This window comes from Ictidomys tridecemlineatus, unplaced genomic scaffold, assembly GCF_052094955.1.
Source record: "Ictidomys tridecemlineatus isolate mIctTri1 unplaced genomic scaffold, mIctTri1.hap1 Scaffold_944, whole genome shotgun sequence".
NCBI classification, from domain to species: domain Eukaryota; kingdom Metazoa; phylum Chordata; class Mammalia; order Rodentia; family Sciuridae; genus Ictidomys; species Ictidomys tridecemlineatus.
Window position 1 is genome coordinate 53994 of NW_027526162.1, and position 15860 is coordinate 69853.

Consider the following 15860-nt stretch of genomic DNA (forward strand, 5'->3'; position numbering starts at 1 on the left):
TCTGCTCTCTGCAACAATCCTTCTGCACCCCAGTCTTCAACCTCTGCTCTCTGAAAGATCCTTCTGACCCCAGTTTCCAAACACTGCTCTCTGTAATATTCCTTCTCCACACCAGTCTCCAACCTCTGCTTTCTGCAACGGTTCTACTGCACCCCAGTTTCCAACCTCTGTACTTTGCAACACACATTCTGCTCCCCAGGCTCAGAACTCTGCTCTCTGTAAGTCCTTCTGTACCGCAGTTTCCAAACTCTGCTCTCTGTAAAGGTACTTTTGCACGCCAGTCCTCAACCTCTGCTTTCTTTGTCCGTCCTTAAATCCTCAGTCTCCAACCTCTGCTCTCAGAAAAAGTCATTCTGCAACCTATTCTCCAACTTCTGCTCTCTGCAACAGTCCTTCTGAACAAAAGTATCCAACATCTGCTCTCTGAAAAACTTTTTGTGTACCCTAGTCTCCAACCTCTGCTCTCTGCAACAGTTTTTCTGTACTACAGTTTCCAACTTCTGCTCTCTGCAACGAACATTCTGCACCCCAGTCTTCAACATCTGCTCTCTGCAAAAGTCCTTCTGCACCTCAATCTGAAAATTTTGCTCTCTCCAACAATCCTTCTGCACCCCAGACTTCAACATCTGCTCTCTGTAACAGTTCTTCTGCACCTCAGTCTCCAAACTCTACTCTATGTAAGATCCTTCTGCATCACAGTCTCCAAAATTTGCTCTCTGTAACAGTCCTTCTGTACCTCAGTCTCAAACCTATGCTCTCTGTAACAGTCGATCTACACCTCAGCCTGAAACCTCTTCTCTCTGCACGATCCATCAGAACCCCAGTCTCCAACCACTGCTCTCTGTAACAGTCCTCCTGCACCTCAGTCTCCAAACTCTGTTCTCTGTAAGATAATTCTGCCACCCAGTCTCCTAACTCTGCTCTCTATAACACTCCTTTTGAACCCCAGTCTTAAACCTCTGCTCTCTTTAACATGCCTTCTGCACCCCAGTCTCAAAACTCATCTCTCTGCAACGATCATTCTACACCTCAGTATCCAACGTCTGCTCTCTCTACAATCTTTCTGCAAACAAGTCTCCCAACTCTGCCCTCTCTAACAGTCCTTCTGCACCACTTCTCCCAATTCTCCTCTCCGTAACAGGCCTTCTGTACCCCAGTCTCCAAAGTCTGTTCTCTATAACAAGCCTTCTGCACCCCAGTCTCCAACCTCTGCTCTCTGCAACAGTCCTTCTGCACCCCAGTCTCCAACCTGTGGTCTCTGCAACAGTCCTTCTGCACCTCAGTCTTAAAACGCTGTTCTCTGCTATGATCGTTTTGCACCTCAGTCTCCAAACTCTACTCTCTGTAACAGTCCTTCTGCACCTGGGTCCCCAACATCTGGTCTTTGTTAGATCCTTCTTCAACCCAGTCTCCAAACTCTGTGATCTGTAACAGTCCTTCTGGAGCCCTTCTCCACACTCTGCTCTCCGTAACATGCCTTGTCCACCCCAGTATCCAACCTCTGCTCTCTGTAAGAGTCTTTTTGCACCTCAGTCTCCAACCTCTGCTCTATCACCGATCCTTCTGCACCCTAGTCTCAAACGTCTCCTCTCCTCAACAGTCCTTCTGCACCTCTGTCTCAAAATTCTGCTCTCTGCAACAGTCTTTCTTCACCAAATTCTCCAACTTATGCTCTCTGTAACGGTCCCTCTGTACCCCAATTTCCAACCTCTGCTTTCTGTAACAGTCCTTCTGCACCTCAGTCACCGAACTCTGCTCTCTGTAAGAGTCCTGCTTCACTTCACTCTCCAACGTCTGCTCTCTGTTACAGTCCTTCTGCACCTCAGTATGAAACCTCTGCTCTCTGCACTAGACTTCTGCCCCCCAGTCTCCAATCACTGCTCTCTGTAACATTCGTCCTGCACCACAGTCCCCAACCATTCCTCTCTGTAAGATCCTTCTGCAACCCAGTCTCAAACCTCTGCTCTCTGTAGCAGGTCTTATGCACCCCAGTCTCTAAACTCTGCTCTCTGAAACACTCTTTCTGCACGCCAGTCAGCAACCTCTGCTCTCTGTAACGGTCCTTCTACACCCCAGTCTCACATCTCTGCTTTCTGTATCATAATTCTTCACACCAGTCTCCAACGTCTGCTTTGTGTAACAGTCCTTCGGCATCTCAGTCTCCAACCTCTGCTCTCTGCAACAGTCCTTCTACACCCCAGTCTCCAACCTCTGCTCTCTGCAACATTCCTTCTGCACCCGAGTCTCCAACCTGTGCTCTCTGTAACAGTCCTTCTGCACCGCAGTCTCCCACCTCTTCTCTCTGTAATGATCCTTCTGCAGCCCAGTCTCCAATTCTGATCTCTTCAACGATCCTTCTGCACCCCAGTCTCCAACCTCTGCTCTCTGTAACTGTTTTTCTGCCCCTCAGAATCCAACTTCTGGTCTCTGTAACCGTCCTTCTGCACCCCTGTCTCCAACCTCTGCTCTCTGCAAAGATCCTTATGCACCCCAGTCTCCAACATCTGCTCTCTGCAACAGTCCTTCTCCAACCCAGTCTACAACCTCTGCTTTCTTCAACGGTCCTGCTGCAATCTAGTCTCCAAAATCTATTCGCTGCATCAGTTTTTCTACTCCCCAGTCTCCAACCTCGGCTCTCTATAAGAGTCTTTCTGTACCGCAGTCTCCAACCTCTGCTCTCTGTAACTGTCCTTCTGCACCCCAGTCTCCAAAATCTGCACTGTGAAACAGTTCTTCAATAAACCATTCTTCCACCTCTGCTCTCTGTAACACTCCTCCTTTATTGCAGTCTCCGAACTCTGCTCTCTGCAACGGTCCTTCTGCACTCCAGTCTCCAACCTCTGCTTTCTATATCAGTTTTTCTGAACACCAGTCTCCATCCTCTGCTCTTTGTAACAGTCCTTCTGCAACTCAGTCGCCAAATTCTGCTCTCTGCAACAGTTTTTCTGCACTTAAGTCTCCAAAACCTGCTCCCTGCAACAGTCCTTCGTAACCCCATTCTCCAAACTCTGCTATCTGCCACAGTCCTTCTGCACCGCAGACTCCAACCTCTGCTCTCTGTAACAATCCTTCATAATCTCTGTCTCCAACTCTGCTCTCTGCAATGGTCCTTCTCAACCGCAGTCTTTAATCTTTGTTCTTTGTAACAGACCTTCTGCAACCAAGTCTCAAACCTCTGATCTCTACTAAGATCCTTCTGCACCCCAGTCTCCAACATCTGTAATATAAAATAGTTTTTCTGCATCTCAGTCTGAAAACTCGGTTTTCTGCAACGATCCTTCTGCACCCCAGTCTCCAAACTCTGCTCTCTGTAAGAGTCCTTTTCCACCTCAATCTCCAACTCTGCTCTCTGTAAGATCCTTCTGCAACCCTGTCTCCAAACTCCGCTCTCTGTAACAGAAATTCTGCACCCCAGTCTCTAACCTCTGCTCTCTGTCACAGTCTTTCTAGACCCCAGTTTCCAACCTCTGCTCTTGCAACAGTCCTTCTGCAGCCCAGTATTCAACTTCTGTACTCTGTAACAATCATTCTGCACCTCAGTTCCCAAACACTGACGTCTGCAATGGTCCTACTGTACCCCAGTCTATAGCCTCTGCTCTCTGCAACAGTTCTTCTTACATCAGTCTGAAAACCCTGCTCTCTGCAAGGATCTATATGCACCACAGTCTCTAAATTCTGCTTTCTGAAACAGTTATTCTTCAACTCAGTCTCCAACCTCTGCTCTCTGTAACAGTCCTTCTGCACCCGAGTCTCCATCCTCTGCTCTCTGAAATGGTCCTTGTGCCCGACAGTCTCCAACCTCTGTTCTTGGCAACAGTCCTTCTGCACCCAAGTCTCCAAACTCTGCTCTGGGTGTCATTTCTTCTGCACCTCAGACTCCAAACTCTGCTTTATGTAACATCTTTCTGCAACCCAGTCTCCAAACTCTGCTCACTGTAACAGTCCTTCTGAACCCCAGTCTCAACCCTCTGCTCTGGGCAACAGTTCCTTTGTACCGCAGTCTCCAACCTCTTCTCTCTGAAAGATCCTTCTGCACCCCAGTGTCCAAACTCTGATCTCTGTAACAGTCCTTCTTCACCCCAGTCTGCAACCTCTGCTCACTGTAACAATACTTCTTCACCTCAGTCTTCAACATCTGCTCTCTGCAACGGTCCTTCTGCACCCCATTCTCCAAACTTATTTGTCTGCAAGAGTCCTTCAGCATGTCAGTCTCCAACCTCTGCTCCCTGCAAAAATCCTTCTGCACCCCAGTCTCCAACCATTCCTCTCGGCAACATTTCTTCTGCACCTCAGTCTCCAACCTCTGCTCTATGTAAGATCCTTGTGCCACGCAGTCTCCAAACTCTGCTCTCTGTAACTGTCCTTCTGCACCCCAGTCTCCAGCCTCTGCTATGTGCAACAATTCCTCTGCATCCCACTCTCCAATTTGTGTTCTCTGTAAGATCCTACTGCACCCAAATCTCCAAACTCTGATTTCTGTATCAGTCCTTTTTCACCCTAGTCTCCAACCTCTTCTCTCTGCAACAATCCTTCTGCACCCCAGTCTCCAACTTCAGCTCTCTGCAACAGTTCTTCTGGATCCAAATCTATAACATCTACTCTCTAAAACAGTCTTTCTGCATCTCATTCTCCAACCTCTGTACTGTGAAACAGTCCTTCTGTACCCTGGTCTCCAAACTCTGCTCTCTGTAACAGTCTTTCTGTACAGCAGTCTCCAACCTCTGCTCTTTGTAAGGTTCATTCTGGACCCAAGTCTCCAACCTCTGCTTTCTGTATCAGTCCTTCTGCACCCAAGTCTCCAACCTCTGCTCTCTGTAACAGTTCTTCTGCACCTCAGTCTTTAACATCTCCTCTCTATAACAGTCCTTCTGCACCCCAGTCTCCAAACTTTGCCCTCTGTAACAGTCCTTCTACACTCCAGTCTTCAACCTCTGCTCTGTGTAGAAGTCCTTCTGCAACCCAGTTTCCAATCTCTGCTCTCTGCAACGATCCTTCTGCATCCCCGTCTCCAACATCTGCTCTCTGCAACCGTTCTTCTGCACCCAAGTCTCCAACCTCTGCTCTCTGCAACGATCCTTCTGCACACCAGACTCCAACCTGTACTCTCTGCAATAATCCTACTGCACCCCAGTCGCCAAACTCTGCTCTCCCTAACAATCCTTCTGCACCGCAGTCTCCAAACTCTGCTCTACGTAATATTTTTCTGCAACCTAGTACCCAAACTCTGTCATCTGTAACAGCCCTTCTGTACCCAGTCTCCAACCTCTGCTCTCTGTAACAGCGTTCTGCACCCCATTCTCAAAACTCTACTCTCTGTATCAGTCTTTCTGCACCCCAGTCTCCAACCTTTGCTCTCTGTAACAGTCCTTCTGCATGTCAGTCTATAACATCTGCTCTCTATAACAGTCCTTCTGCACTCCAGTCTCCAAACTCTGATCTCTGCAACAGTCCTTCTGCACACCAGTCTCCAACCTCTGCTCTTTGCAATAATCCTACTGCACCCCAGTCGCCTACCTCTGCTCTCTGTAAAAATCTTTCTGCACAAAAGTCTCCAAACTCTACTCTATGTAATATTCTTCTGCAGCCCAGTCTCCAAACTCTGCTCTCTGTAACAGCCCTTCTGTACCCAGTCTCCAACCTCTGCTATCTGCAACAGTCTTCTGAACCTCAGTCTCCAAATTCTACTCTCTGCAAAAGTCCTTATGCACCCATGTCTCCAAAACCTGCTTCCTGCAACAGTCCTTCTTCACCCCAGTTTCCAACCTCTGCTATATGCAACAGTCCTTCTGAACCACAGTCTCCAATCTCTGCTCTCTGCAACAGTCCTTCTAAACTCCAGTCTTCAACCTCTGCTCTGTGTAGCAGTCCTTCTGCAAACTAGTTTTTAATCTCTGCTCTCTGCAATGATCCTTCTGCATCCCAGTCTATAACATCTGCTCTCTGCAATCGTCCTTCTGCACCCAAGTCTCCAACCTCTGCTCTCTGCAATGATCCTTCTGCACACCAGTCTCCAACCTCTGCTCTCTGCAATAATCCTACTGCATCCCAGTCGCCAACCTCTGTTCTCTGTAACAATCCTTCTGCACCCCAGTCTTTAAATTCTGCTCTTTGTAACGGTCTTTCTGCATCTCAGTCATCTAACTCTACTCTCTTCAACAGTTCTTCTGCACAACAGTCTCCAACGTCTTATCTCTGACACAGTTCTTCTCCACTCCAGTCTCCAACCTCTGCTCTCTGTAACAGTCCTCCTGTATTGCAGTCTCCAAACACTGTTGTCTGTAATGGTCCTTCTGCACCTCAGTCCCCAACCTCTGCTTTCTGTAAGATCCTTCTGCAACTAAGCCTCAAAACTCTGCTCTCTATAAAAGTCCTTCTGAAACCAAGCCTCAAAAGTCTTCTCTCTATAACAGTCCTTCTGCAACCCAGTCTCCAAACTCTGCTTTCTGTAGCAGGCCTTTTGCAACCCAGTCTCCAAACTCTGCTCTCTGAAACAGTCCATCTGCACGCCAGTCTCTAACCTCTGCTCTCTTTAACGGTCCTTCTGCACCCCAGGCTTCCACCTCAGCTTTCTGTATCATAATTCTTCAAACGAATCTCCAACGTCTTCTCTGTGTAACAGTCCTTCTTCATCTCAGTCTCCAAACTCTGCTCTCTGAAACAGTCCTTCTGCATCCCAGTCTCCAACCTCTGCTTTCTGCAACATTCCTTCAGTACCCCAGGCTTTAATATGTTCTCTCTGTAACAGTCCTTCTGCAACCCAGTCTCCTACCTCTGCTTTCTGTAACAATCCTTCTGCAGCCCAGTCTCCACCTCTGCTCTCTGCAATGACTCTTCTGCAACTCCGTTTCCAACTTCTTCTGTCTTCAACGATCCTTCTACACCTCACTCTTCAAACTCTGCTCTCTGTAACATTTTTTCTGCACCTCAGTCTACAAACTCTGCTCTCTGCAACAGAACTTCTACACTCCAGTCTTCAAACTCTGCCCTGTGTAGCAGTCCTTCTGCAAACTACTTTCCAATCTATGCTCTCTGCAATGATCCTTCTGCATCCCAGTCTCCAACATCTGCTCTCTGCAACCGTCATTCTGAACCCAAGTCTCCAACCTCTGCTCTCTGCAACGATCCTACTGCACACCAGTCTCCAAACTCTGCTCTCTGCAATAATCCTACTGCACCCCAGTCACCAACATCTGCTCTCTGTAACAATCCTTCTGCACCACAGTCTCCAAAATCTTCTCTACGTAGTATTCTGCTGCAACCCATTCTCCAAACTCTGCTCTCTGTAACAGCCCTTCTGTACCCAGTCTCCAACCTCTGCTATCTGCAAAGTCCTTCTGAACCTCAGTCTCCAAATTCTACTCTCTGCCAAAGTCCTTCTGCACCCATGTCTCCAACACCTGCTCCCTGCAACAGTCCTTCTTCACCCCAGTTTCCAACCTCTTCTATCTGCAACTGTCCTTCTGCACCACAGTCTTCAAACTCTGCTCTCTGCAGCAGTCCTTCTTCACTACAGTCTTCAACCTCTGCTCTCTGTAATTGTTCCTCTGCAACACAGTTTCCAATCTCTGCTCTCTGCAATCATCCTTCTGCATCCCAGTCTCCAAAATCTGCTCTCTGCAACCGTCCTGCTGCACCCAAGTCACCATCCTCTGCTCTCTGAAAGGATCCTTCTGCACACCAGTCTCCAACCTCTGCTCTCTGCAATAATCCTACTGCACCTCAGTCGCCAACCTCTGCTCTCTGTAACAATCCTTCTGCACCGCAGTCTCCAATCTCTGCTCTACGTAATATTCTTCTGCAACCCAGTCTCCAAACTCTGCTCTCTGTAACAGCCTTCTGCATCTCAGTCTCCTAACTCTGCTCTCTGCAACAGTTTTTCTGAACACCAGTCTCCAACGTCTTCACTCTGAAACAGTTCTTCACCACTCCAGTCTTCAACCTCTGCTCTCTGTAACAGTCCTCCTGTATTGCAGTGTACAAACACTGCTGTCTGTAATGGTCCTTCTGCACCTCAGTCCCTAACCTCTGCTTATTGTATCAGTCCTTCTGCACCCCAGTCTCGAACCTCTGCTATCTGCAACAGTCTTCTGCACCTCAGTCTCTACATTCTGCTCTCTGCAAACAGTCCTTCTGCAACCAAGTCTCCAACCTCTGCTCTCTTCAACAGTCCATCTACACCCCAGTCTTCAACCTCTGCTCTCTGTAACAGTCCTTCTGCACCATATTCTCCAACCTCTACTCTCTTTTACAGTCTTTATATACCGCAGTCTCCAACGTCTGCTCTCTTTAACGGTCCCTCTGCACACCAATTTCCAAACTCTGCTTTCTGTAACAGTCCTCCTGCACCTCAGTCACCAAACTCTGCTCTCTGTAACTGTCCTTCTGCACTTCAGTCTCCATCCTCTGCTCTCTGTAACAGTCCTTCTGCACCTCAGTCTGAAACTTCTGCTCTCTGCACGATTCTTCTGCACCCAGTCTCCAACCACTGCTCTCTGTAACAGTCATTCTGCACCTCAGTCACCAACCTCTGCTCTCTGTAAGATTTTTCTGCAACCCAGCCTCAAAACTCTGCTCTCTATAACAGTCCTTCTGCAACCCAGCCTCAAAAGTCTGTTCTCTATAACAGTCCTTCTGCAACCCAGTCTCCAACCTCTGCTCTCTTTAGCAGGCATTTTGCAACCCAGTCTCCAACCTCTGCTCTCTTCAACAGTCCATCTACACCCCAGTCTTCAACCTCTGCTCTCTGTAACAGTCCTTCTGCACCATATTCTCCAACGTCTGCTCTCTTTTACAGTCTTTGTATACCGCAGTCTCCAACGTCTGCTCTCTTTAAGGGTCCCTCTGCACACCAATTTCCAAACTCTGCTTTCTGTAACAGTCCTCTTGCACCTCAGTCACCAAACTCTGCTCTCTGTAACTGTACTTCTGCACTTCAGTCTCCATTCTCTGATCTCTCTAACAGTCTTTCTGCACCCAGTCTCCAACCACTGATCTCTGTAACAGTCGTCCTGCACCTCAGTCACCAACCTCTGCTCTCTGTAAGATCTTTCTGCAAACCAGCCTCAAAACTGTGCTCTCTATAACAGTCCTACTGCAACCCAGCCTCAAAAGTCTGCTCTCTATAACAGTCCTTGTGCAACCCAGTCTCCAACCTCTGCTCTCTTTAGCAGGCATTTTGCAACCCAGTCTCCAAACTCTGCTCTCTGAAACAGTCCTTCTGCACGCCAGTCTCTAACCTGTGCTGTCTTTAACGTTCCTTCTGCACCCCAGGCTCCCACCTCAGCTTTCTGTATCATAATTCTTCAAACAAATCTCCAACGTCTTCTCTGTGTAACAGTCCTTCTTCATCTCAGTCTCCAAACTCTGCTCTCTGCAACAGTCCTTCTGCACCCTAGTCTCCAAACTCTGCTTTCTGCAACATTCCTTCAGTACCCCAGGCTTTAACCTGTTCTCTCTGTAACAGTCCTTTTGCACCCCAGTCTCCCACCTCTGCTGTCTGTAAGGATCTTTCTGCAGCCCAGACTCTACCTATGTTCTCTGCAATGATTCTTCTGCAACTCCGTCTCCAACTTCTGCTGTCTTCAACGATCCTTCTACACCTCACTCTTAAAACTCTTCTGTCTGTAACAGTTTTTCTGCACCTCAGTCTCCAAACTCTGCTCTCTGCAACCATCGTTCTGCACCCCAGTCTCCAAACTCTGCTCTCTGCAATGATCCTTCTGCACCCTAGTTTCCAACGTCTCCTCTCCTTAATACTTCTTCTGCACCCCAGTCTCCAACCTCTGTTCGCTGTAAGGTCCTTCTGCACCCCAGTTTCCAAACTCTGCTCTCTGTAACATTCTTTCTCCAACCCAGTCTCCAACCTTTGCTTTCTTCAATGGTGCTGCTGCAACCCAGTCTCCAACCTCTGTTCTCTGAAACAGTCTTTCTGCTCCCCAATTTCCAATCTCTGCTCTCTGAAACAGTCCTTCTGTACCGCAGTCTCCAACTGCTGCACTCTGTAATTGTCCTTCTGCACCCTAGTCTCCAACCTCTGCTTTCTGTATCAGTCCTTCTGCACCACAGTCTCCAAACTCTGCTATCTGTTACAGTCTTTCTGCACCTCAGTCTCCAAACTATGCTTTCTGTAAGATCCTTCTGCCAGCAAGTCTTCAAACTCTGCTCTCCATAACAGTCTTTCTTCACACCAGTCTCCAACCTCTGCTCTCTGCAACAATTATTCTTCACCCCATTCTCCAACCTCTGCTCTCTGCAACAGTCATTCTGAACCCCAGTCTCCAACATTTGCTCTCTGCAACAGTCCTTCTGCACCTCAGTCTGAAAATTCTGCTCTCTGCAATGATCCTTGTGCACTCCAGTCTCCAAACTCTGCTTTCTGTAACAGTCCTTCTGCACTTCACTCTCCAACTTCTGCTCTCTGCAACAGTTCTTCTGCATCCCAGTCTTTAACATCTACTCTCTGAAACAGTCTTTCTACACCCCTGTCCAAATGCAGAAAAATGAGACCTGAACTATCGCTCACCCTGCAAAAAATCAACTCAAAATGCATTAAAGACCCAGACACTAGACCAAAAATTATGCAGTTTCAAGGAATAAACAAAGTCAATACTCCAACCTACAAGCAGAGGCAATGACTTTCTCAAAAGGATGCTAAAGCTCAAGAGATAACACCAAAAGTTAGCTAATAAGATGGCATCAAATTAAGAAGGTTCTGCCCAGCAAAGGAGACAATTAGAATATGAAGAGAGAAAGGGAGAAAATCTTTATGAGGTGCTCTTCTAATATAGGCTGAATATTCAGAATATTAATAAAAAACTCATAAAACTTAACATCAAACCAACAATTATTAAATAACCCAATTATCAAAAATCCCAATTACTAAATGAGAAACTAAATGAACTAAACAGACACGTCATAGAAGAAAATATGTGAGTGGCCAAAAAATATATGAAAATACTTGCAAGTCAAGACTACCCTGAGATTTCATCTCACTTCAGTGACAAAGGCAACCACCAAGGATACAAACAGAAATGAGTGTGACCAGAAGAGAATTGGAGAGAAAGGAGCACTCTCACCCTGTTGTTTGGCATGTAAATCAGCACAACCACCACGGAAATCGGGATGGAGGCTCCTCAGGAGTAGCCATGGACCACCCTGCGACCCAGCTCTACCTCTGCTTGGTATTTATCACAGTGGATCGAAGTCATCATACTATAATGACACATACATGCCCATGAACCAGCCGAGGTGACATCAGTGGACGAATGGATAAAGAACATCTGGTATATGCACACTGGAATTTCATTCAGCCATAAAGAAGAACGAAATTATGTCATGCTGGAAGATGGATGGATCATAAGAACATTAAGGGAAATAAGCAACTCAGAAAGTTAAGGGCCGTATGTTTTTCCTCTGTTAATGCTAGAGGGGGAATAGGAAGGAAAGTTTGGAAGGGAGTCTCATCATGAAAGTTGAAGGAAGATCAGTAGAGTCAAGGCACCAGGGGAGGAGGTGAGAAAAAGGGAAATATTGGAATGATATTGGCCAAAGTTTACGGTTATTTTGTGTGCATGTTCAAATATGTCTCAGCAAATTCCACCATTATCGACCACTACAATGCACAAATGAAGTGTGAAAAGAAGAGTTTCACATTACATGGGACAGGCACTATTCTAGGAGGGTGCCCATTTTTTCCCATCTATAAATACCACGATCATTTACCACTGTCAAATATCTCTACAGATTCGAATGTTCTGATCACTGCTCAACCACATGCCCTCTTCTTTTTCAGGGTCCCCTTATTCTCACTGAAATCAGGGAGCCCGTTTCAACGATGCCATGTGTTAATGTTTTCCCAGGCTGCCGAGGACAGTGGCTGCGGGTTTCACAAAGATCTGGTGCTGCCTTCTGAACGAATGTCCACGAGGCCTTGGCAAAGGCTGATGCTCCAGGCCCTCCTCCAGATCCAGATGTGAGGCCAGGGAAGGGGTCACATAACACGCCATCCAACATGGTAGAGTGCCACTGTGTTCAATCCCCAGTACTGCAGTAAGTAGGTAAGTAAGTAAGTAAGTAAGTAAATTGATAAATAGAAGTGAAAGCATTTTTTCAAGATGATTTTTAACTCAGGATTGGTTGGAACCACATCTAAATATTTTTTTAGGTCTCTAAGAGGTTAAGTATTTTCTCCCATTTTTTGCATTTCTCTACTTCTTTTTTTACCACAGTGATAGTCCAGGACAAATCACATTTTACAAGTGACATCAGTTGTTTCCTGATCACGATCTGTTTGAAGCAGTGAATGTGATTGGTGGGTGCATTCTGTCTGTATCACTGATACAAAGCCTTGCTCACCATAATGGATGGGCATGTGCATGTGTGTGTGTGTTTGTGTGTGTGTGTGTGTGTGTGTGTGTGTGTGTGTTATTGGTTGTGGGATTGGTCTTGACTGAGAACACTGTCTTATAGTTAGTGGGATGGCAAGTTGGCATCTAAGGCAACATTGATGGCAGAAATCTCAAAAAATATAGCAGGAATCTGCCATCTAAGGCTCAGCAAGCTCAGAACACTTGGTTATCTTAACTGCTATAAATGGAAAGACCCTCACTATTGAGCTTCTCTGAGAGCTGCATCACACTGGGGTGGGAGGAGGGAGCCCATTTCCATAGAGATGTACCCTGTTTCTATGGAGACTCCAGCTAGGCTTCAAGGGGCTGGTGAGATAGTACCAGTGGATGCTGCCAAGCCCTGGGTCATTCTGAAAAGCCTGCTACTTTAGGGGAGGTGTCAGTGTATCAGCCTATGGGGCCGGGACAAGGCTCTGTGAAGCTGTGTCAGGCCTGATTTCTAAGCAAGGTACTTGGCAATAGAAACCTCGGAAAACGTCCCACCCCCCACCATGCCATGGGCCACCAGAGAGCCCAGGTGTGTCTCTGGAAGCCAGGCTTGGGTATGAGCATGGACATCAATGATTGCAGAGTATTAACAATAGGGGACCATAAATCTCTTTCAGGTGAGTGCATACTGAAAACAGAGACATCTGGAGGGAGATAGACTGGGTTTTAGAAAATCATCAGATCTCTAAGTCTAGAACACGCAGATAGACCCACTCATGGAATTGTGCGTGTGAGTCCAAGGAGCAGGGGTCGAAAATTGTGAAACCTGGTTCCCCAGGTTTTAGACACACCTGTTTAGTTTAAAAAAGCGATCTGAGTGCTAAAACAAGATCAAAATGAAGTGGTCTGTATCTGAAGACGTGCTGTGTTGAAGGTGGGAGAAAATCTCTGAAGCCCTCATGGAGAAGGATATGGAGAACTTTAAAGTCCTAGTTGAAGAAGACACGGTAAAGACAACAAATCAGTTTGAGCAGGCTGGCTAGCTGGTGGGATCACTCAGGAAAACAGGAATATTTGAGGAATAGCAGATGTAGAGGAGGCTTTAGTGGATTTGATTTGAGCAATGTTGAATGTGAGTTATCTGTGGGATAATCACTTGGAAATGCCCTTCACAGAGAGCCTAGAACTGCAGGTGTGGATTTGGGAGTCATTGTCTTGAAGGCAACTGTTATAGCAAAGGGTGAATATGAAATCCCCCAGGAGAATAGAGAAAGTAGAGAAGGAAATAGAGAAAGTAGGGATTCTTGTGATACTTGGTGTTCACGAAAATTGTAGTATATGTTTATCCAGAAATGACTAAAAACACCACACTATCTAGTTCAGTTGTAGGTATTTCTTTCTCTAAGTAATTTTCCTAAACAAGAGGTTATCTTATTAGCATTGATTTACAATAAATCAACTTTGAAATGGAGCTGGAAGCTACATGTACTTGACATTTCTTACGGTCTCTGTTTTCTCCCTAACCCTTGGGCCCTGCTGCCAGGGTTCAGGTGGCCGCACCTTTATCTAGCCTGGGAGGCCACCTGGATGGCCAGAGTCTAAATGTTTCAGATTTGCCTGAGCAAGGCCATCTGGGCATTCATGCTCCCGCTGTTGCCCCTTTACTTGGGCAAGGAACCCTCCAGAATGTCCCGGCTCCAGCTGCATCACCTTTGCCAAAGCAAGAAGGCCCTCCAGCCATCCAGACCCCAGCTGTTCCAGCTGTGTCTGATCAAGGCCACCTGGAAATCCAAGTTCCAGCTACCACTTCTTTGCCTGCACAGAGAAACCATGTGGATACTCAGGTTCCTTCCGCCACCTGCCTTCCTTAGCAAGGGCGCCATGTGAACGTTCAGATTCCAACCAGCATGGCGTGGCCCCAGCACAGAAGTTGCTCTGATGTCATGGTTTTAGCCAGCAGCCCTTTGCCCAGGCAAGAAGGCCACCTGTATAGCCAGAACCCCACCAGCATCCTCAGAACTGAACAGGGAGGTGCCAGGGCTGATCAGGGCTCAGCCAGTGTCTGTGTCCAAGCTGTCAACCTCTTGCTGACACATGAGAACAGCTTGGACCATCAGATTCCAGCCAGCATGCCACTTGCTTCGTCACGTCACCTCCCAGACACTCAGGTTCCAGGTACCTCACCTTTACCTGCACATGGAGGCCCCCTGGACCATCTGCTTCCTGCCAGTGCTCCACTGTCTTTACTCCAAGAACCCCCAGACATTCAGGTTCCAGCCACGCCACCCTCGCCCCAGCCACAAGACCTCACGGACACCGGGGACACCAGGAACCAGGTCCTCCCCCATTCGCTCAAGCAGGCAGGCCTTGGGGACGCCCAGGCTCCAGCTGCTTCCCCGCTGCTTCCAGAGCACAGCCTTGTGGACACACAGGCCCCCAAACTCACCCCTTTGTTGGGGCAGCAGAACCCCCTGAACATCCCTGTTCTGGCTCCCACGCCTTTACCTGAGCAAGGAAGCTCTCGGGACGTTCAGAGCCTGGTGCCCACCCCGGTTCAGACCACCATGGTTTTATCCAAACCAGGAGGCCCTTCCATGTCTCTGGATGCCAGGTCAGAGTCTTCAGACTGCACCCCTCCCCACAGCCCCCCGCGCCCCACACGGCAGCTCCTGGGCCCCAATGCAGCTGCCCTCTCAAGATACCTGGCCGCCTCATACATCAGCCAGAGCCTGGCTCGGCGGCAGGGGCCTGGAGGAGAGGCCCCTGCAGGCACCCGGGGTCCCTGGTCTTCCTCTGCCCCCACTTCCAGGGCACCTTCGCCGCCACCCCAGCCCCAGCCCCCACCGCCCCCAGCCAGGCGGCTCAGTTACGCCACCACTGTCAGCATCCAGGTGGGGGGTGGGGGGCGGCTGCGGCCAGCCAAGGCCCAGGTCAGGTTGAACCACCCTGCTCTGCTGGCCCCCACCCAGGAGCCTGTGGGCCTTCGAAGGGCCCAGGGGACTCCTGATGCCCCTTTCCACACATGAGCCATATCAGGCCACCTAAAAGGCGTTTGACCAGATGCCATGTGCTCTCAGGACCCCACCTGGAAGTTCCGACACAGGTCTACAAATGGCTACAGCTGCATACCTGGGATCTGCTTTCATAAACGTCCCTTGCCTTGCTACAGCAGGGGTAGGGAAGAAAAAAAAAAAAAAAGATCAATATGACAATCTCTTTTATAGGTAGATATCTAGATGTTTTCAGAAAAAGAAATAAAATTCCACATAGAAGGCAGTTCCAGCAGATTTTACTGTGGGAAATTGGTACATGGTCTGTGGATGTGTAAAAGGGAAAACTAAACGTAAATGTTCAGGGATTTAAAAATACAATCTCTGACGTTGTGCATACTGCTATTGTAAAGGTCTTAAATATAAAGGTCTGTTCAGGAGGGACAATTTCATGGTGAATTAAAAAATCTCCAAATGTATGTTTATATAATTATATCTGCATATAAGTTTTTCCTTGGTTTTACTGGCTAATTTC

The 15860-nt window shown here is 47.7% G+C and overlaps 1 protein-coding gene across 1 annotated transcript; it reads left to right on the forward strand.

The window, feature by feature from the left end:
- Positions 1 to 13864: 13864 nt before the first annotated feature.
- On the forward strand, positions 13865 to 15514 carry LOC144364802 (pleckstrin homology domain-containing family G member 2-like). Its single transcript, XM_078037646.1, has one exon. The coding sequence runs from the start codon at positions 14243 to 14245 to the stop codon at positions 15359 to 15361; it is 1119 nt and encodes a 372-aa protein (XP_077893772.1). The 5' UTR covers positions 13865 to 14242; the 3' UTR covers positions 15362 to 15514.
- Positions 15515 to 15860: the final 346 nt, after the last annotated feature.

What these genes read in the sequence shown, in the direction of transcription:
- LOC144364802 (XM_078037646.1), top strand. Translation starts at nt 14,243, where the DNA reads ATGGCGTGGCCCCAGCACAGAAGTTGCTCTGATGTCATGGTTTTAGCC.